The sequence below is a fragment of the Mesoplodon bidens genome, assembly GCF_964165515.1.
Source record: "Mesoplodon bidens genome assembly, chromosome: 10".
Lineage (NCBI taxonomy): Eukaryota > Metazoa > Chordata > Mammalia > Artiodactyla > Ziphiidae > Mesoplodon > Mesoplodon bidens.
Window position 1 is genome coordinate 36,916,147 of NC_138172.1, and position 20,156 is coordinate 36,936,302.

Genomic DNA, 20,156 nt, shown 5'->3' on the forward strand with positions numbered 1-20,156 from the left:
CTCGGCTACAAACAGGGCACGCGCAAGCGCGCGGACAAGGGGATCAACTCTGTCGTGGGCCCACCCGAAACCAGGCGCCCACTACGCGCACGCGCGGCCCCGAGTCCCCGCCCCCTCCGGGTCTCGCCCGTCAGGGGCGGGGCGCTCTGGGGGCGGGTCTGCGGCACCGCCCGGGAAGCTGCGCGAGGCTGGGCGGCCGCCACCACATCTTCCTACTTCTTTTCCTCCTCCGAGTCCAAGCGAGCCGAGCCGGGCCGGGGCCAAGCCGAGGGCTCCGAGGGCGCGGGCGGAGCGGGGCACAGAGTCATGGCGCACCAGACCGGCATCCACGGTGAGGGCGGATGGCTGACGGGCAGGGGGCCGAGGGTCAATGCTCGCGGCTGCGCCCCCTTGCTGGCTCTCGGCCCCTGTTTCCTCCCCGGCACCAGCCTGGGGAAGCTTCCTGTTCTCTTTTGCAGCCGCGGGTCGCCTGGGGTGGGCACATCTTGGTGGGATGCGCACTTACTGTGCATAGTTGAGGGTGGGCGTACATGTACGCACACAGCTGGGGTGGAAGTATCGGTGTTCGCATCTGGGGGTGGATGTGCCTGCGTGTGCCCATCTATGTATTTTTGTTCTTTTCTGGGGGTGGGTGTACCCGGATGTGCACATCTGAGGGAGTGTGCACGCATGTGCGTTTGTCTTGTGTGTACAGTCCTGTGTGTGCACATCTGGATCTGACTGCTTGTGTACATCCAGTGCACATGCACTAATGGCTGATTGGACACTGTCGCATGGAATCATCTTTAGACATCAGTGTTTCGTGACTGTGTGCACATGTCTGTGGGTGTCTGTGTGCGTGTGCACAAGTTGGGTGCATTTCAGTGTTCATTTGTTACCATGGATGCATGTATGGCTCGTATTGGTTTGTCTGTGTGAGGAGGGGGCCCTGACCTTGGGCTCCTCCTGGGACCCTCACAAACTAGGCTGGGAAAAACCTGGGACAGGTTTTTTTCTAAGTGGGATGTGGAGAGTCGCCAATCTGACCTTGACCTCTGATCTCCCTGCCATTTTCCACTCTGATCTCCTGAGTCTGCCCCAGCCAGTGCTGGAAGGCTCCTGCTCCAAGCTGGAGGCAGGGAAGAGGGTCCTGACCCTAGAGGTTCTAGGCTAGCTCCCCCCACCCCAAGCTTCTCCAGCCCAGAGCATCACCCTCCTCCCGCAAGGGGCCGGTTTCCTCCTTATACAGGATGGGGAAGAAGCAGTGGCCAGGAGCCAGGTGTCCTGACCCTACCTGGGCTTCAGTGTCCTCCTGTGTCACTGGCCTGGGAGGGCTGCCTGGCCTGTGGGGAAGGCCCAGATAGCCCAGTGGTTTGGCTGTCAGCCACTCCTCCCACCACATCAGGATCCCCTGCCCCGGGCCATCACCATCAACCAGCCTGACCGCCTGGATCTCTGCTTGTGGTTGTGGCCACTTGGTGGCTGGCCCTGAGAGGGTTTCCCTGGCCACACCCCACAGGACCAGAAAAGGCAGGGGCCTGGGTCTGGGCCAGCCATTCTCCAAGAAGAGCTGGAGGGGTGGCTTCATGACTCAGCCCCACAGAAGGGAGCAGCCCCTCACCCAACCTGCCCCTTCCTTCCCCTTTGTCTGATCATGGCTGCTGCCTCCAACTGAGAGGGGATCAGAAGTTAGGGCTCCTCCTCCCCACTGTAGGCTGACCGGTCCTGTGGCCTGGGCCCTTCCTCACTCCCTCATTTCGCATATGCTGCGATGGGCCTGCCTAGGGGAATCTGAGGGCCGAGCCCCCCTCCCAGCCCTCCTTCTGCCTGGGAGCAGCCCACTCCTTCCCATTTCTGTCCTGAGGAGGCCGCAGGAGAGATCACCCTGGATGCCCAGGTGCCAGCCCTGACCTGGCCATAGGTGTGGATCTGCTGCCTCAGAGTTGGGCAGGGGAGGGACCTGTAACCTGAGGCTTACTGGGAGGGGGGTGGGAGGTAAGGCAGCGGGGGGTGGGGGTGGGGGACATGAATCTTTGATGATAGAGGCTCAGGTGTCCCAGGCCTGGCCTCTGGATTATTGATGGTGGCTGAGGAGGCATGGAGGGGGATGTCTCTTCCACTACTGGGGTGTCACTTTGTCCTGGTAACACTAGAAGGGGCGTGTCAGCCTCTCCCTTGGGAGAGGTCTGAGCAGGTGGAAGTGACAGCTCAGCACGGCCTGTCCCGCCGTCATTACAGTAATAATAATTAATAATTTCTGGGACTTCCCTGACAGTCCAGTGGTTAAGACTTCACCTTCTGCTGCAGAGGGTGCAGGTTCATTCCCTGGTCGGGGAGCTAAGATCCCACATGCCTCAGGGCCAAAAAACCAAAACAGAAAACAGAAACAATATTGTAACAAACTCAATAAATACTTTTAAAAAATGGTCCACATCAGAAAAAAGTCTTTAAAAAATATTAGTAATTGTTATTAGGAGAGGCTCTAACCATGTGAGGGGTATTAGCTCCATGTTATAGATGAGTTTGAGGTTCAGTGAGGTCAGAGGTCACAGATAGCTATGGGAAAGGTGGAGCCCCCGAGGTCAAGCTCTTCATCAGGGACCTGCTTGGGGTCCGCTGAGGGGCAGCTCTGTCCTGGCCCAGTGGGGCTGTGTCTCCATGCCATGCTGCTCTCAGCCCCAAGGGCCTGCCGGGCTTAGCTGGGACCCTGCCCACCCAGTGGCCTTGGAGGGTGGTACACAGCGTGAGGTCTCAGGCTCAGGGTCACCCTGCATGATGGGCACCTGAGGACATGACCAGAGTTTGTTTTCCTAAAGGCCCCCCCCCACCCCCTCCTCGAGCTGCCGGGTCTGGGCCCTATAAATATTCTCTGACCTCAGCCGTCCAGCTGTGTTCCTGCAAAATTCTCCTGACCCCTGGGCAGCCCCAAGGTCATGCTGGCCTGGCCCTGTGCACCCAGAGACCCAAGTAGGTCCTTCCCAACTTGGACCTTGGTTTCCCTCTCTGAACCACCAGTGGATCTGTGACTTCCATGGTTCCCTAGCTCTGACCATGATCCTCACTTCTGCACTTGGGTCCTTGGTCACTGGCTGTCACCTTTCAGGTCTGTGGCTCAGGGACCAAGACAGGGTCTGTTTTGGGGAGACCCTGAGAGTCACTCCTCTTTCCAGCTGCCTGGGGGTGGAAGCTTATCGCCCCCTGGCAGGGCTGTGCCAGAGCTGGCCTGGCTCCCCAGGGCCTCTCAGGGTTAGGCAGCGTGGCTGGTGGGCTGGGGCTGGGTGTTCATGCATGTGTGTCAGTGTGTACCTCTATTTCTGTGTACACTTTGTACAGCCACTTGCCTGTACAAACATGTTAGCCATGCTCTGCATTTGCCTGTGTGTGAATTTATTAGCACCCTGGGGACCTTATCTGTGTGTGTGTGTCTGTGTGTTTGCACGTTTAAATGTGTGTGTCCATTTATGTTTGACCAGCTGAGTGGTGTGTTCATGTATGAGGGCGTTTGCATTTCTGTTCCTGTCTCTGTCACATAGTGTTTATGTGTTTCGTTCACACATGCTGGACTGAGTATGTACCCATTGGCACGTGCAACATGCAATGCATGCGTGTGTGTATGCGCGTACACGTGTGAGTAGACGTAGTGGGCAGTGCACATTGGGAGCAGTTGTTCTTGTATTTCTGTCTGTGGACATGACGGTGCTGGGAGTGTCCCAGGCCAGCTCTGTGCTGGGCCTTCTTGGGGGGCAGGGGACAGGAGGGGGCCGTTCACTCTGGCTGGTTTGGCCTGTCCCAGAGCCCGCCCCATTCTCCGGTGGGCTGTCCCATCCCCGTGTGCCCTGTCAACAGAGCCATCCCAGCCAGCAGGCCGCCCGCCTGCCACCTCTGCTGGCTAAATTTGGGAGCTTGTGTTCAGCGGCTGTCTCAGGTTCCCAGTCACATGGGGGGCCGTATTTAACCCGGCTCCCAGCTCCACCACCAGACCCCCAGGACAGAGCGGGCCCTGAGTGTGTTCCTGCCCACCGTGCTCCCTCTGTCTGCTCATCCTTCACCATGTTTCTTGTTCTGGTAGCTACCGAGGAGCTGAAGGAGTTCTTTGCCAAGGCGCGGGCTGGTTCTGTGCGGCTCATCAAAGTCGTCATTGAGGACGGTGAGTGCTTCCTGCAGGCGAGGGTACAGGCTGGTGGCTGGACCCCGCTGCTTCTCTGGGAGGTGGGGGACATTGGCCTCCAGCCCCCTCAGGACCTCAGTTTCCCACCTGGAAATGGGAGGTGTCTTGTAGGAGAGCATTGGAGGTGGGCATGGTCATTCTGCCTGTTACACTGAGCAGGAGGCTGAAGCTGGGGGGATATCAAGGAGAGCCCTCCCCGGGGGGTCCCGCCCAGCCTCCCCAGAGGCTCTGTAGTTGGCTGTTGGCCTAGTCAGGGGGCTGGGCTGGGTTAGGGGGTGGCAGGGGATGAGTAAGGCCAGGCACTGCCCCGTGTGGCTAGTGCCACTCACCTCCCTGTGTGATCGGCAAGCCTGGCCTCGCTTGGCCACTGGCTGGGGGAGATTCCTAAGGAGAAGCCAGGGCCCTGCCCTTGGGAAGTGCCCTCACAATGGGGAGAAGGGACTCGTGTCAGCCTCTTTGAGAGCAGGACTAGGGGAATCCGGGCTTGGCTAGGCCTTGACCTGGACCTGGGATTCCTGGGGATATAGGGGTTGGGGGGCAGGTGAGCTTGAGCTGAGGCCTGAAGTGGGGAGGGGCTCTGAGGAGGTAGAGGATTAGACTGAGGCTTGGGGGGACCTGGGGTAGAGGACAGCTGAGGGGCTGGCCCTGGAAGTAAAGGGTACAGACTCCAGGACTGGGGGTGGGCCGGGCCGCCACGAATCCTTCCAGCCCTTCTTGGTAGCCATGCAGTAGTGGGCCCTGCTGGGGGCTCCCCGAATGGGCTTGGTGCCCAGCTGACTTTTCACACATTGAATTGGGTCAAAGCAGGGTCTGCCCAGACCCAGAATTCACCCCAGGCTTTAGGGCCAGAGTTGTGCTGGGCTTTGTCCAGGGTCCCCAAATTCAGATGCCCTCAGAGGCTGGGTCAGGGTCATTGGGGTAGGTCAGCCCCCTGGACCCCTCCAAAGAAGTAGACTCATGGGCCCCAGTCCTCAGCCTTCCCTGTCGCCTCCCAGACAGGTCGTCCCTGTAGATGTTTACCAGGAGGAGTCTCTAGGTGAGCTCTTACCTGCATTCAGCATTACAGCTGTTGGGGCACCTGGGAGTGCCCAGGAGGGTCCAGGCCTCCTGACAGGCAGCCATTGCCCAGCTCCCACTGAGTGTGGCTTGATCTCCTGATTTTTCTAGAGAAGCCATGAATTCCACTTCTTATGTGAAACTTCCCAGTTTGAAAAATGTTGGCAACACATTAAATAACTTGGGCAGTGCTGTTGGGGTCCAGTCGGCCCGTGACTGCTGGTTTTCAGCCTTGATCCCATCTGAGCTCTGGGAGGATAGGTGAGGAGGCCAAGGCCAGAGGGAGGTGGCCTGGCTTGTTGAGACTCCTGGACAGCCAGGCCCCTTGCCCCCATCAGGAGGGCCTGGTGGTCAGGTGCCGGTACCCCCTGGCCAGGCAGTGATTGTCCCCTTGCCCCAGTTCTTCCTCTAGCCTGGGCCTGTGCACATCTGGGCTGGTGTTCGGTGCCACACTGAGGCCCTGTGGGCTGATAGGTCAAATGTATGTCCAGCCTCGATACCCCATTCAGCCACTTGGCCCCAGGCATTTAGAGGTTGGCTGCTTTTGATTTGTTACTTTTGGGGAAGCTGCATCTGGTGGGGGGCAGCAGGGTAGCTGTTTATACAGTGTCTGGTAAGAGCCCCTGGCTCCCTCTTGCCCATGTGCCTTTGCGCCTGCAGATCCCTGTGGCCTGAGGCTGTGATCCCACTTCCCATAGCACATTTGTTCTGAGAAGGGTGTTCTGGGGGGTCTGCTGGAGCCCCAGGCTGAGGGAGGAGGGGGCAGGAGGTAGCCCAGTGGGGCTCTGTGCTGAGGAGCTGTGCAGTGGGTCTGAGTGTGTGGGTGTCTGTGAGGGGTCGCGTTGTTGATGGCTGTGGGCATGTGGCTGTGTGTCTTGGTGCGGTTGCCTGTGCTGGGTCAGCTGTGGGCATGTCCTCGAGACCATTTCTGTGTGTGTGTGTGTGTGTGTGTGTAGAGGGAGCGACCTTGGGCTGGCAGCTGTGTGTCCTCATTCACTCATGACTGAGTCACACAGACAGCCTTCAGGGATGTGGTGGCTCCAGGGGACGGTGGGGTGGGTGGTCAGTGGGTCTGAGTCACCGCCAGAGGCCGAGGCCCACAGTCACAGGTGGGTGTGGGACATGGCTACTCCTTGGCTCACCTGGCCTCTGCCCCCAGAGCAGCTCGTGCTGGGTGCCTCGAGGGAGCTGGTGGGCTGCTGGGACCAGGACTATGATGGGGCCGTGCTGCCGCTGCTGGATGCCCAGCAGCCTTGCTACCTGCTCTACCGCTTGGACACGCAGAACGCCCAGGGCTTCGAGTGGCTCTTCCTCGCCTGGTCACCTGATAATTCCCCTGTGAGTCTTAGGGACCCCTGCCCAGCCCCCAGATTGGAGGAGGAGGGAAGCTGGGTCTGACTGAGATAACACAGCCCTGCCCCAAGGAGTCTGAACGGGGGAGACATCAGATCCTGCTCTAGAGGGTACGAGAGCAAGGGATGAGGTCCTGCGCTTGGGGCCTCGGGTCTCTGAGAGCCTCCCAGCCAGATCAGCCTGGCTCTGGGAGGCAGAGGTTGGGCTGGACAGCGGCTCCCCCTGCTGTCTGAGCCGCCCTACTGCAGCCTCGCCCCCTCTGCTGGGTGCTCTGCTGCGCCCTCTGCTGGGTGTGTGGGCACAATGAGGTGACCAGGTCCCCACCCAGAGGCTCCTGCCTGCTCCTGGACGGGCAGCCCTGCCTGGAGGGGTCTCATGGCTTGGCCCCCACCCTTCAGGTGCGGCTGAAGATGCTGTATGCAGCCACACGGGCCACAGTGAAGAAGGAGTTTGGGGGCGGCCACATCAAGGATGAGCTCTTCGGGACTGTGAAGGTAGGCCCCCTCCCCTGGGCGCCCCTCGCCCCTTCAAGGCCAGGATCACTAGGTTGCGGTCATGGACCCACAGAGGGTGAGGTGTTATACAGGGTCACAGAGTAAGTGGGTGCCAGGCTTGGGGATGAGTAGGGAGGGCTGCGAGTGTCCAAGGTCTGCAAGCTGGGGTGCTTAGTGGGCTTCTGCCAGCCCACCCCAAGGTGCTCATTTGTGCCTCTACATCCACCGGCCAGGATGACCTCTCCTTTGCTGGGTACCAGAAGCACCTGTCATCCTGTGCGGCGCCCGCCCCGCTGACCTCAGCCGAGAGAGAACTTCAGCAGATCCGTATTAACGAGGTGGGTGCGCTGGACAGGGTGGGCAGAAGTCCTGGCCCGAGGCCCTCGAGGTCACGTCAGGCTCTGCTGGCCAAGCCTGTGCTACCCAGGTGGGCTAAACCCTGGTTTGTGCAGGTGAGGGCCTCACTCAATGTTCATCTGTCCCCAGGTGAAGACAGAGATCAGTGTGGAGAGCAAACACCAAACCCTGCAGGGCCTGGCCTTCCCTCTGCAGCCTCAGGCCCAGCGGGCACTTCAGCAGCTCAGGCAGAAGACAATCAACTACATCCAGCTGGTGGGTGCCCGTTCCCTGTCCCAGGCACACACTCAGGGTGTGCTGCACCTCCACCCTGCTCCTGCGCACACGCATGAGCTCACTTCAGCTCACCCACGTACTGGTGGGAACACGCTGCCCTCCATCCCTGCCTGTTCCCTACAGTCGCCACGTGTGGTGGCTGCACTCTGTTCCCCTGCCCTGCCCTGCCCGGCTCACCCACAGGGACTCCTGTGAGACACTGTCCCTCAATCCGCCCTCCACGCTGCGTACACACATCACCCCTGGGTTCACCCCTCAGCCCTGAGCCCCTTCCTGTCCCAGACTCCCTCAGCCCCCTGACCACCCCCTTTCCCCAGCCAGGGTCCCCCTGCCCCAGTGGTCCAGCCTGCCCCCTTTCAAGCAGAATGGGTCCTCAGCTCTGAGGATAGGCTGGCCCAAGGGTGATGCCTCCTTGAGGTGAAGGCCCTCGCCACTGTCCTGTCCATTGTCCTTGCTGGGACTTGCTCCTCTAGCAGAGTGTTCAAAGGGGCAGAGTTGGGGCAGCTCCCAGGAGTGGCCTCTTCATAGGGACCCACATGGCAGGACGGGGGAGGGGAGCCCCGGGAGAGGGAGATGACGGCAGGTTCCCACCTCAGGGAATTCTTGTTGGCGAGGGTGGGCCTGGGCCCTCCCCCGCGCGGTGCCCTCACGTCTCCCCCTGCCCCTCGGCAGAAGCTGGACCTGGAGCGGGAGACCATCGAACTGGTGCACACAGAGCCAACGGACGTGGCCCAGCTGCCATCACGGGTGCCCCGAGATGCCGCCCGCTACCACTTCTTCCTCTACAAGCACACCCATGAGGGTGACCCCCTGGAGTCTGTGGGTGAGTGGCCACAGCAGGGCTCCCGCGCTGGCCCACAGCTGGGTGGGCCGCCTGCAGGGGCCATGGGGCAGCGGGAGTCCCAGGCCCGCTGTGGCTCACCTCCCTGTTCTCCGCAGTGTTCATCTACTCGATGCCCGGCTACAAGTGCAGCATCAAGGAGCGCATGCTGTACTCCAGCTGCAAGAGCCGCCTCCTCGATTCCGTGGAGCAGGACTTCCAGCTGGAGATCGCCAAGAAGGTGGGCACCCATTCCCTAGGGCCTCGCCTCCCAGGGCCCTGTCACCCCACCCTCCACGTGGGGCATCAGGGTCCCGTGACAATGGCAGAGCAGGGGCATTGTTGCCCTGTTGGTTGGATGGGGAGACTGAGGCCCAGGGGATAGTGTGCATAGCCCAGGCCGCCCAGGTAACTGATGTCTTGGAGAAGCCCCAGCTGTGACACCCATGTCTCTCCTTTTCCTGGGTCTGAAAGGCAGGTAGGGGGTGACAAGGCCTGCAGGGCAGCAGGCCCTAGGCTCTGTGCTCCTGGAGGTGCATTTCAGGTGGGGATCTGAGAGGACACCCGAGGGCTAGAGTGAGAGAGATCAGGGGGGTGCCCCAGGAGTGGGGTGTGACCAAGGGTGGTGTGTGTTAGGGCCCTCCACCCTTGGAGTAACCGACCACTGCCTTGCCCTGCACAGATTGAGATTGGCGACGGGGCGGAGCTGACGGCCAGCTTCCTCTATGACGAGGTGCACCCCAAGCAGCATGCCTTCAAGCAGGCCTTCGCCAAGCCCAAGGGCCCCGGGGGCAAGCGGGGCCACAAGCGCCTCATCCGTGGCCCTGGCGAGAATGGGGACGACAGCTAGGTGGCGGGACCCGAGCCCTGCTGGCATGTGGAACTGTGGGGCTGCCCCTACCCCACCCCGACCCCATCCCCGCGGCCACCTCCCTCCTTCCCAGCCTGGGCTCTGGGGTGACCTCCTGTGGGCAGGAGGGCTGGTGAGTGAACATTCTTGCAGCTTCCGAGGACCACTGGGCTGGCATTTTGTGACCCTCCCCCCCTGCTGTTCCTGCCTCTCTTCCATGTGCCCAGGGCATCTGGGGACCCTGCCCAGCTGGTTCAAGGGGCTGGGTGGGGGGCCTGGCATGAACCTGGCCCCCAGGGGAACTGAGACTAGGGTCCCAGCATGGCCCAGAAGCCTTTGGCCACAAGGGGTGCGGTCATTCGGGGCTGGGGCAGGGGGTCATTGCAGGACGAGATGGTTGAATGCTGTATTTTTTAAAGAATAAAATATTTTTAAATCAACAGCTGAGTCTGGCCCTGAGGGGCCATCTCTGGCACCGGGAATGGGGAAGCCCTGAGCATAGAACTGTCCCCTCCCAATGCAGAAGGGGCCTGTTGGCCTGCTAGGTGGAGCCCCAGCCCTCCCGGCTGCAGATGTGTGGGAGAACCTGTGTTCCTGTGTATGAGGGCACAGCGTGAAGAGGCCGGCTTGTCGATGGGAGCTCCATCCAAGAGGCAGGCACACCTCTGCTGTGATACAGGGGATCTGGGTGGATTCGTCTTCTGTGGCTGCTGTAACAAAGTACCACAAACTTAGTGGCTTAAAACCACACATTTATTCTCTCACGGTTCTTAAGTCTGAAATGAGTCTTACAGGGCTAACGTCACAGTTTTAGCAGGGCTGTTTCCTTCTGGAGGCCTCAGGGGAATCCATTTCCTCACCTTTTCCACCTTCTAGAGGCCGGTTGCATTCCTTGGCTTGTGGCCCCTCCATCTTCAAAGCCAGCGGCATAGCATCTTCTCTCTGATTCTGCTTCCCTCTGCTTCCGTGGTCATATGGCCATCAGTAGTCAAATCCCCTCTGCCTCTGTCTTACAAGGACACTGTGATTGTATTCAGATAATCCAGAATACTCTGCCCATCTCAAGATCCTTAGCTTAATCCCACCTGCAAAGTCTCTATCACGTAAGGGAACATATTCACAGGTTCCGGGAATTAGGACATGGACCTCCTTGGGGGCCTGCCACACTGAGTAAGATCTGTCCACTAGGTTTCCCGGCTGCTGTGGGGCTGAGGCATGGTGGCTGTTTCCGTGGACCTCTGGATCTTGGTGTCTCCAGCCCGTGTGTGCATGTGCAGACTTCACTGTCAGCTCATTGGCCCTCTCTTGGGTACCTGCGTTCTGCCCCGAAGGCCCTGGGTTTCTGGTCCCAGGGAGTCTGGGAGAATCTCCCTCAGGCTTGGGATTCAGCAGGAACCAGAACTTCATTCTCTGCCTCTGAGAAGTGGGTGGAAGACCCCTCCCATCCTGGGTGGGAGTTGTGCAGGGGTGGGGATATGTGGGGCTGATGATGGATTCAGCTGCTGGATGGGCACCGTCCTTTTTCTTGAGAGTGCATCTTGGGCTGGGACTCAGGGCAGTCCCCATCCCTGGGGCCTCTCTCAGCCCCTACTAAAGCCCTTATTTATTTTTTTTTAAATTAATTAATTAATTTATTTTTGGCTGCATTGGGTGTTCGTTGCTGCGCGCAGGCTTTCTCTTGTTGCGGCGGGCAGGGGCTACTCTTCGTTGCGGTGCATGGGCTTCTCACTGCAGTGGCTTCTCTTGTTGCACGGGCTTAGTTGCTCCAAGGCATATGGGATCTTCCTGGACCAGGGCTCAAACCCATGTCCCCTGCCTTGGCAGGTGGATTCTTAACCACTGCACCACCAGGGAAGTCCTAAAGCCCTTAGAATTGTAGGGAGGAGAGCTGGAACCCTAGCCAGAACCCAGAGAAGGAGACCTGTCCTTTCTCACCCCGAACACTGGTTCTCAGGTGAGCAGGAAGACAATGCCATCGCCCTCAGACTGCTAAACCACCTGGGCCTGTGCACCAGCTGGACGCCTGGCAGCTTGGTGCCTGCCTGCCATGACACCCATCCAGACGTGGGCACAGAGAAGCACAGAGAAGCTTCCCCCTCCCAGCAGAAGCCCTATTTGTTCTGTCATTCACTCATTCATTTAACCATCACTCAGAAACACTCTCTGTGCCTGCCCAGGGCTGAGTGCTGGAGACCCATGGATTCAGCAAATATTGAGCACCTACTCTGTGCCGGGTAGGGCTCTGGGGACACAGACAAAGAGATCCTTGCCCTCAAGTAGCTGACATTCCAGCGGAGGAATAAGAGAATATACAAGAAACCATGAAAAATCAGTATTATGGTGTGTTAGCAGGTAAAAACTGTTAAGGACAAATTACGTAAAAGAGCTCAGGAATACCCAATCTGGGGTAGGGGGTTTATAAGAATGTCAGGGAAGGCCTCATTGAGACGGTGATGTGTGAGCAGAGACGTAAAGGTGGTGAGGGAGGGGGCTATGTGAGTATCTGGAAAAAGCTTCAAGACAGAGGGAACGGGGACTCCCTGGTGGACCAGTGGTTAAGACTCCATGTTCCCAATGCAGGGGGCCCAGGATTGATCCCTGGTCAGGGAACTAGATCCCTCATGCTGCAACTAAAAGATCCCACACGCCACAACGAAGATCCTGTGTGCCGCAACTAAGACCCAGCGCGGCTAAATAAACAAACATAGCACATTCAAAGGCCCTGGGGCAGGAGAGTACATGGGTGTGTTCAAGCCACAGCTAGAAGGCCAATGGCCGGAGACTGGTCAGGGAGGCAGTGGGAGGGCAGCAGATACCATAGGACCTTGCTGGCTATGATGTAGACTGGCTTTGACCCCAGAAAGGGCCATGGAGGCGTCTGAGCAGAGGAGGGACCTAATGTGACCTAAGGGTCTAATGAGAATAAGCTTTGGGGCTTGAGAGCAGAATCAGGACAACCCTGAGGAGGCGATGACTGCACTGGTCTAGGCAAGAGGTGATGGCGGCTCAGACCAGGCTGGTGGACGTGAAGGTGGGGGGCAACGGGCAGATTCTGAACCTGGAGCCAGCAGGACTTGCTGAGGGTCCCGGGTCACCTTGAGGCTCTGGGCCTGAGTGATCTGTTACGATTACCTGGGTCAGAAGGATCATGTGAGAAGAGCCTCAGGGGAGGATGAGCCAGGAGGTCTCAGCTGGTCCAGCCATGGGGTTTGTTCTCTGATGGTGTGTTGGGAATGCAGAGGAGGCCCTGCTTCTAGAGGAAGTGGCAGCTACAGTGGGGCAGGTGAGCCTGGGCAAGGCCAGTGCTGCCCTCCGACCCTGTATGCCAGGCCCGGCACGGCACACAGCCCTGGGGATGGGGCTGCAGGGCAGGAAAGGGCAGTGTGGGAGCTGCTGGCCTGAGAGTGCTGCCTGGGGGCAGGGGCTGAGCAGGCCCTGGCATGGGTGTCAGCAGCCCACCCAGGTCTGGCACTGCCCCTAATTCCACTCTCTCACTGACCTTAGCCTGGGCTCTGGGTGGTTGTTTCTCCCCAGACTTCTCAGAGGACCAGTGTGAGGCCCATGTGGGATGTGGCAGATTCTTAGGACAGGCTGTGGAGAAGAGGGGTGGGGGGGAGAGTGGAAAGAGGAAGAGGTGAAGGGGCCGGCTGCCACCTGACTATGCAAATGGCCTCTGACTCATTGCATCCCCCCGCCCCCGACACCCCTGCCCTGGGCATGGGGTGGGGGAAGGAAGGGGGCTAGGTTATTGCGAAATTCTCACTTCCTCTGTTCCCCAAGCCGTCACCACGGCAAGGGGCTGTGAGTGCGAAGCATCCTTCCCTGCAGCTGCTGCCTAGTCTGCCAGCCAGACCCTCTGGAGAAGCCCCCATTCCCTGTCATGGTAGGACAGCAACCCTCAGTCCCCAGGGAAGGGGACAGTGGGAAGTGGTAGGGAGAAAGGTGGGTTTGGTGGCTGCAATGGTGAAAGGGACAGTCACCCAGGTGACCCTGGGGAAACTCACTGAACCCTGAAGACATCAGAGCAGAAGACCTTCTCTGAGCCATGAGACACAAACCCATTGCTTGGGTGAGGAGGCTGGGGCCTAGGGCTGCGCTCAGTGGTGGTGCTGGGTTGCGAGCAAGGGGAGCACCCAGGCTGGGCCCTGTCTGCCCTTTGCTGCCCAACCTCCCCTCCAATCCGTTCTGACCCACAGCAGGTTGAGTGCTTGGGCTGGGTGAGGTGGGCAGATGGGGAAAGAGCTGGGCAGTGCCCACCCTGGCCAGGGCCCTGGGTGGTAGACAGCCTGAGCCCCAGCAGGAGACCCTCATTCCCACCTCTCGGCCAAACAGAGAGGGAGGGCTGGGGGAAGCCTGGTAGAAAGCAGAGGGAGATTTTAAGGGGGCTGGAGGGAAGGGAAGATGCCCCCTCGCTCAGGAGGAAAGAGAAACCTCTGAGGAACGGAAGGGGAGAGTCAGGGAGAGCCTGGGGGGCCTGTTGACCACCTACCTGGCTCTCCTGTCCAGTTGGGGTTTGGTTGAGTGAAAGCTCTAGATCATGAGTCTGGATTCCAGGTCTCAGAACCAGTTCTGACTCCCCGTTCTGAGTCAAAGGCTGGGCCTCAGACCCGAGTCCAAGTTCCCTTTGGGCCTTGGAGGTGGGATGGGCACTGGGCAGAGAAACAGGAACCTTCCTGGAGGGCTGGGAGCCCTGCAGGAGACCCCGGCGGGGGGGCAGGAGAGGTGGAGCTGGGGCCGTGCCCTCACATGGTGCCCACCCCACAGGGCCCCTGCCGTGCCCGGCACCCCCTTTCTCTCCTGGTGCAGGCAGTGGCACTGGCTGCAGCCCTGGCCCAGGGCACCCTGCCTGCTTTCCTGCCCTGTGAACTCCAGCCCCACGGCCTGGTGAACTGCAACTGGTTGTTCCTGAAGTCCGTGCCACACTTCTCGGCCGCGGCGCCGCGGGCCAATGTCACCAGCCTCTCTTTGCTCTCCAACCGCATCCACCACCTGCATGACTCTGACTTCGCCCACCTGTCCAGCCTGCGGATCCTCAACCTCAAGTGGAACTGCCCGCCGGCCGGCCTCAGCCCCATGCACTTCCCCTGCCACATGACCATCGAGCCCAACACCTTCCTGGCTGTGCCCACCCTCGAGGAGCTGCACCTGAGCTACAACGGCATCACGACCGTGCCCGCCCTGCCCGGGTCCCTCGTGTCCCTGTCGCTGAGCCACACTAACATCCTGGTGCTAGACCCCACCCACTTTGCCGGCCTACACGCCCTGCGCTTTCTGTACGTAGACGGCAACTGCTACTACAAGAACCCCTGCCACCGGGCACTGGAGGTGGCCCCGGGCGCCCTCCTTGGCCTGGGCAACCTCACGCACCTGTCGCTCAAGTACAACAACCTCACGGAGGTGCCCCGCCTCCTGCCCCCCAGCCTGGAGACCCTGCTGTTGTCCTATAACCACATTGTCACCCTGGCGCCCAAGGACCTGGCCAATCTGACCGCCCTGCGCGTGCTCGACGTGGGTGGGAACTGCCGCCGCTGTGACCATGCCCGCAACCCCTGCATGGAGTGTCCAAAGCACTTCCCCAGGCTGCACCCCGACACCTTCAGCCACCTGAGCCGCCTCGAAGGCCTGGTGTTGAAGGACAGTTCTCTCTACAGACTGGACAACAGATGGTTCCGTGGCCTGGGCAGGCTCCAAGTGCTAGACCTGAGTGAGAACTTCCTCTATGACTGCATCACCAAGACCACGGCCTTCTGGGGCCTGGCCCGGCTGCGCAGACTCAACCTGTCCTTCAATTACCACAAGAAGGTGTCCTTCGCCCACCTGCACCTGGCGCCCTCCTTCAAGGGCCTGCTCTCCCTGAAGGAGCTGGACATGCACGGCATCTTCTTCCGCTCGCTCAGCGAGACCACGCTTCAGCCGCTGACCCACCTGCCCATGCTCCAGATTCTGCGTCTGCAGATGAACTTCATCAACCAGGCCCAGCTCAGCATCTTCGGGGCCTTCCCGGACCTGCTCTATGTGGACCTGTCGGACAACCGCATCAGTGGAGCTGCAAGGCCGGCAGCCACCTTGGGGGAGGCGGACAGTGGGCCGAAGTTCTGGCTGCCGTCCAGGGACCTCGCTCCAGGCCCACTGGACACCCTCAGCTTGGAGGACTTCATGCTAAGCTGCAAGAACTTCAGCTTCACCTTGGACCTGTCACGGAACAACCTGGTGACGATCCAGCCAGAGATGTTTGCCCGCCTCTCGCGCCTCCAGTGCCTGCGCCTGAGCCACAACAGCATCTCGCAGGCGGTCAACGGCTCCCAGTTCGTGCCGCTGACCAGCCTGCGGGTTCTGGACCTGTCCCACAACAAGCTGGACCTATACCATGGGAGCTCGTTCACGGAGCTGCCGCGACTGGAGGCGCTGGACCTCAGCTACAACAGCCAGCCTTTCAGCATGCAGGGCGTGGGCCACAATCTCAGCTTCGTGGCCCAGCTGCGCTCCCTGCGCTACCTCAGCCTGGCGCACAACGACATCCATAGCCGTGTGTCCCAGCAGCTCTGCAGCACCTCACTACAGGCCCTGGATTTCAGTGGCAATGCCCTGAGCCAGATGTGGGCTGAGGGAGACCTCTATCTCCGCTTCTTCCAAGGCCTGAGAAGCCTGGTCCTGCTGGACCTGTCCCAGAACCGCCTGCATACCCTCCTGCCATGCACCCTGGACAACCTCCCCAAGAGCCTGAAGCTGCTGCGTCTCCGTGACAATAACCTGGGCTTCTTCAACTGGAGCAGCCTGGCCCTCCTGCCCCAGCTGGAAACACTGGACCTGGCGGGAAACCAGCTGAAGGCCCTGAGCAACGGCAGCCTGCCGTCTGGTACCCGGCTCCGTAAGCTGGACCTCAGCAGCAACAGCATTGGCTTCGTGACCCCCGGCTTCTTTGTTCTCGCCAAGCGGCTGGAAGAGCTCAACCTCAGTGCCAACGCCCTCAAGACGGTGGAGCCCTCCTGGTTTGGCTCCCTAGCGGGCACCCTGAAAATCCTAGACGTGAGCACCAACCCGTTGCACTGTGCCTGTGGGGCAGCCTTCGTGGATTTCCTGCTGGAGGTGCAGGCTGCCGTGCCCGGGCTGCCCAGCCGAGTCAAGTGTGGCAGTCCGGGCCAGCTCCAGGGCCGCAGCATCTTCGCACAGGACCTGCGCCTCTGCCTGGACGAGGCCCTCTCCTGGGACTGTTTTGGCCTCTCCCTGATGGTGGTGGCCCTGGGCCTGGCTGTGCCCATGCTGCACCACCTCTGCGGCTGGGACCTCTGGTACTGCTTCCACCTGTGCCTGGCCTGGCTGCCCCGGTGGGGGCAGCAGCGGGGCGCAGATGCCCTGTTCTACGATGCCTTCGTGGTCTTCGACAAGGCGCAGAGCGCAGTGGCCGACTGGGTGTACAACGAGCTGCGGGTGCAGCTGGAGGAGCGCCGTGGGCGCTGGGCACTCCGCCTGTGCCTGGAGGAGCGTGACTGGCTACCTGGCAAGACGCTCTTTGAGAACCTGTGGGCCTCGGTCTACAGCAGCCGCAAGACCCTGTTTGTGCTGGCCCACACGGACCGGGTCAGCGGCCTCTTGCGTGCCAGCTTCCTGCTGGCCCAGCAGCGCCTGCTGGAGGACCGCAAGGATGTGGTGGTGCTGGTGATCCTGCGCCCCGACGCCTACCGCTCCCGCTACGTGCGGCTGCGCCAGCGCCTGTGCCGCCAGAGCGTTCTCCTCTGGCCCCACCAGCCCCGTGGCCAGGGCAGCTTCTGGGCCCAGCTGGGCACAGCCCTGACCAGGGACAACCGCCATTTCTACAACCGGAACTTCTGCCGGGGCCCCACGACAGCCGAATAGCACAGAGCAACAGCCCAGCACGCCTCATCCCCCCACCTCGACTTGCCCTTCTGCCTGGGATGCCCCAACCTGCCTTGCTCTGCAAGACCACTGCTCTGGCTCCCTCTCCCCCGCTGGCATAGAGCAGGCACTTAATAAATGCTACCAGAGGGCCAACAGCTAACCCTGAGCTCACTGGAGGTGGGAGTGGGAGGAAAAGGGGACAGTGCTCCAGGCCTTCCTAAAATGAAGGGGAGCAAGAGGTGATTTGGGGGTAATTGTCATGGAGAAAGAGGGAGGGCCCACGGGGCATGGGTCCGCAGGGGAGGGAAGATGCTAAGGGCAGTTGTGTTCACTGGCATCTTTTCAGGGGAGTCTGAGGAAGGTCACCGAGTGCGGCCTTGGTCTTTCCCAGAGGCAGGCTGGGTCTTCTGCCCCTGTCAACCCCTCCCCAGATGCCCAGGCCTACCGAGCTCAGCATTCCTCTGGAACTGGTCTCAGGATCTGCCTCCCTCACCAGATGGAACTGAAGCTGCCTCAAGGGCAGAGAACCTGCAGGCCCCCTTCATTTCTGACTGGCGCCGGATTCCTTGGAGGCGGCGGCCCTGGGGAATGTTCATTCCTAAGGAGATGGGGAAGATTGGAGGCAAGTTCAGAGGGGTGATTGCGCCCTCTGGTGGCCATTTCTGTGCTGCACCCAGGAGGCTGGTCCAGGCTGGGGAGAGGAAGGCCTGCGGGTGAATCCTGGCAGCAGTGAGCTGAGAGTCAGGGAAGATTCTAGGGTGAGCTCACAATCCATCCCTTTCTGTTTCCACCTAGAGCACATGCTGAGTCTCTCTGTTCTGACATCAAATGGACACCTAGATGAGCCGCCACCTCTCACAGCTGATTGCACTTAGGTGAGAGTTGCAGCCAGGATGGAGTATGTGTGTGTGTTTCTAGTTTTGATACTAGATTTCAGTGTAGATTTGGGGATACTGCCAGGAGCCTTGATGCCCACATGCCCAGTGTTTGGAGACAACCTGTTCACGGTCTCCACAAGTGTTCGGGGAGTTGTGGGTCCTGTCAGGCCCAGAGTTCTTGTGGTGCTTTGCCCGGGCCAGCTGCCTCACCAGCCCCACAAGTCAATCTGCCCTTTGAGGAGCAGAGGAGACACTTGCAGCCTCTCAGTCAGAGCCGGGGCCTGGGGCGGTGGGAGAGTGGGACCAGCCGAGCTGGCCCGGGCCAGTTTGGGGCAGCTCAGGGCCTCTGGGCTGGAAGGTTGGAGCTCATGCAGACTTGGCTAATCTTGCAGCCCTGGTGGGGCTGGGAGGCTGCTTTTGCCCTCCCTCCAGGCCACAGCTGGGAGAGAAGTATAGGTTTCCTTCTCCTTTCTGACCTGGGTATAGGGGCTCCTGCAGGGGGCTGGCATCCCCTATTATCTGCCTGCCTGAAAGAAAGACAGAGGAGGATCTCTGACCCACCTATCAGAAGCCCCACAAGGGCCCTGACCCAATCCGGCTTCTGGAAGGGCAGGCTGAAGTTATAGCGTGGCCCCATGAGCTTCCGTGGCCCATGCCTGGGGAGAAGAGAAAACAGGAACCATCCTTCCCCCAGGCTGGAGTCTTGGGGGAGGCCCCTGCTGAGTGGCTCTGAGACAGCTCTGGCAACATCTGGAGCAGGAGGCAGGGCCCTGTCCAGGGCACCACATTTTGCATGTGGGAAGCACAATTTGCCTGTCTCAGACCAACAGAGTCTGCCCTCGGGTAGTTCCCAGCTAGAGCCTCCACATACACGGTCACTCACTCATGCTCCCAGACCTGGTTCTTTCGGGGCTGAGGATTCAGAAGAAGAGCATTTTGGAGATGAAGCATGGGGGCTATGTTAGGAGCACTGTTGGGCTCCGCTTAAGTGAGTCTACGGGTCCATGGTGCTTGGTTCAATCTGCAGGGAAAGGCTCTGCTGCTGTCTATGGCGTCGGGGCCAGAGCCACTAACCCAGGCCCCACAGGGGACGCTAGGAGCTGGGCGGGAGATACCGTGGTCGGGAAGGGCACTCGTGGCTGGCTCCCAGCCCTCTCCTCCACACTGCTGGACATCCTCGACACTGCCCACGGCGCAGCTCTGCAAGGCTGTGGAAGAGATGAGCCTCAGGTCAGATTACCTGGGGCGATCACCAGCTCTGCCATTTGGGTTATCCTGTGCAGGTGACCTCCCTTGCAGAGCCTGTTTGCTCATCTGAAAATGGGGATGGCCAGAGTTACTCTGCAGGCTGTTACAAGGGTTTGTGGTAATGTGTGTAAAGTCTGGGAAACCTAGCGGGTCCTTGGTGGTCATTATTAGGCAAGGGACTTATGCTGAGGACAACTAGCTGATGTGGCTTCGAGATTTTCTCTCTCCGCCCAGAGATGGATCCTCCTGAATCAGGGCCCCTGCCCAGAGCACTGAACGGGGTTTGGAGGCGAATGTGGTTGAATCAGAGGCTCGTGAAGCCGGGAGGAGGACCGAGGTGACTGCGGGCCCTGGTGTTGCCTCCCTGTGCTTCTTTGCTGTTGGGGAGCAGTGTGTGCTAGACAAGTAGAGGGCATGAGACTCAGGACAACTTGACGGGAAGAAGTGTAAATGTAAGGAAATGCTACCTGCTAAGATTCTAAGCTACAGCTCTCCCTTTCCCCTCTAAGACATTTTATTTAACACCCTAGACTTCTAAATATTCTTGGGAAACTTCCATGACATCATACATTTTCACACTTGGATTCTTATTAGAAGCCAAGCTTCTCCTGTGTAAGCAGTTGATAAATCCATCCACTCCCTCCAGAACATTCCATCATCCTTTGTTCTCATAACCACCAGCAGCAAGAAGTTGAGCTCATGACCTTGTTGACCCAGCTGGCTCTGAGTCTTAATGAGAAGGAAGGTGGGTCTCGTTAAGCGTTCAGGGAGAAACAGGACCCAAGGTAGAGGGGAAACCACACTGGGCGGAAAGGAGGTG

At 59.7% G+C, this 20,156-nt stretch overlaps 2 protein-coding genes across 2 annotated transcripts; both read left to right on the forward strand.

Annotated features, from left to right (window-relative positions):
• The first annotated feature begins 144 nt into the window (after positions 1 to 144).
• Positions 145 to 9,793, forward strand: TWF2 (twinfilin actin binding protein 2). The gene is made up of 9 exons (XM_081246890.1): positions 145 to 331; positions 4,049 to 4,126; positions 6,363 to 6,541; positions 6,955 to 7,050; positions 7,284 to 7,388; positions 7,537 to 7,662; positions 8,356 to 8,506; positions 8,623 to 8,744; positions 9,186 to 9,793. Exons 1-9 carry the CDS (start codon positions 307 to 309, stop codon positions 9,351 to 9,353), a joined length of 1,050 nt encoding a protein of 349 aa, XP_081103016.1. The 5' UTR covers positions 145 to 306; the 3' UTR covers positions 9,354 to 9,793.
• Positions 9,794 to 12,351: 2,558 nt separating this feature from the next.
• TLR9 (toll like receptor 9) lies at positions 12,352 to 17,322 on the forward strand (the record flags this gene model as incomplete). Its single annotated transcript, XM_081247347.1, is given in 4 exon segments — positions 12,352 to 12,384; positions 13,098 to 13,220; positions 13,222 to 13,236; positions 14,160 to 17,322. Coding segments are annotated over 4 exon segments (3,219 nt in total). The 3' UTR covers positions 17,208 to 17,322.
• Positions 17,323 to 20,156: the final 2,834 nt, after the last annotated feature.

Bases quoted from the DNA above. Each gene is read 5' to 3' on its own strand.
- TWF2 (XM_081246890.1), top strand. From the start codon at position 307: ATGGCGCACCAGACCGGCATCCACG. The intron at 7,051-7,283 runs GTAGGCCCCCTC...TCCACCGGCCAG, and splicing joins AGCTCTTCGGGACTGTGAAG to GATGACCTCTCCTTTGCTGG. The intron at 7,389-7,536 runs GTGGGTGCGCTG...ATCTGTCCCCAG, and splicing joins AGCAGATCCGTATTAACGAG to GTGAAGACAGAGATCAGTGT.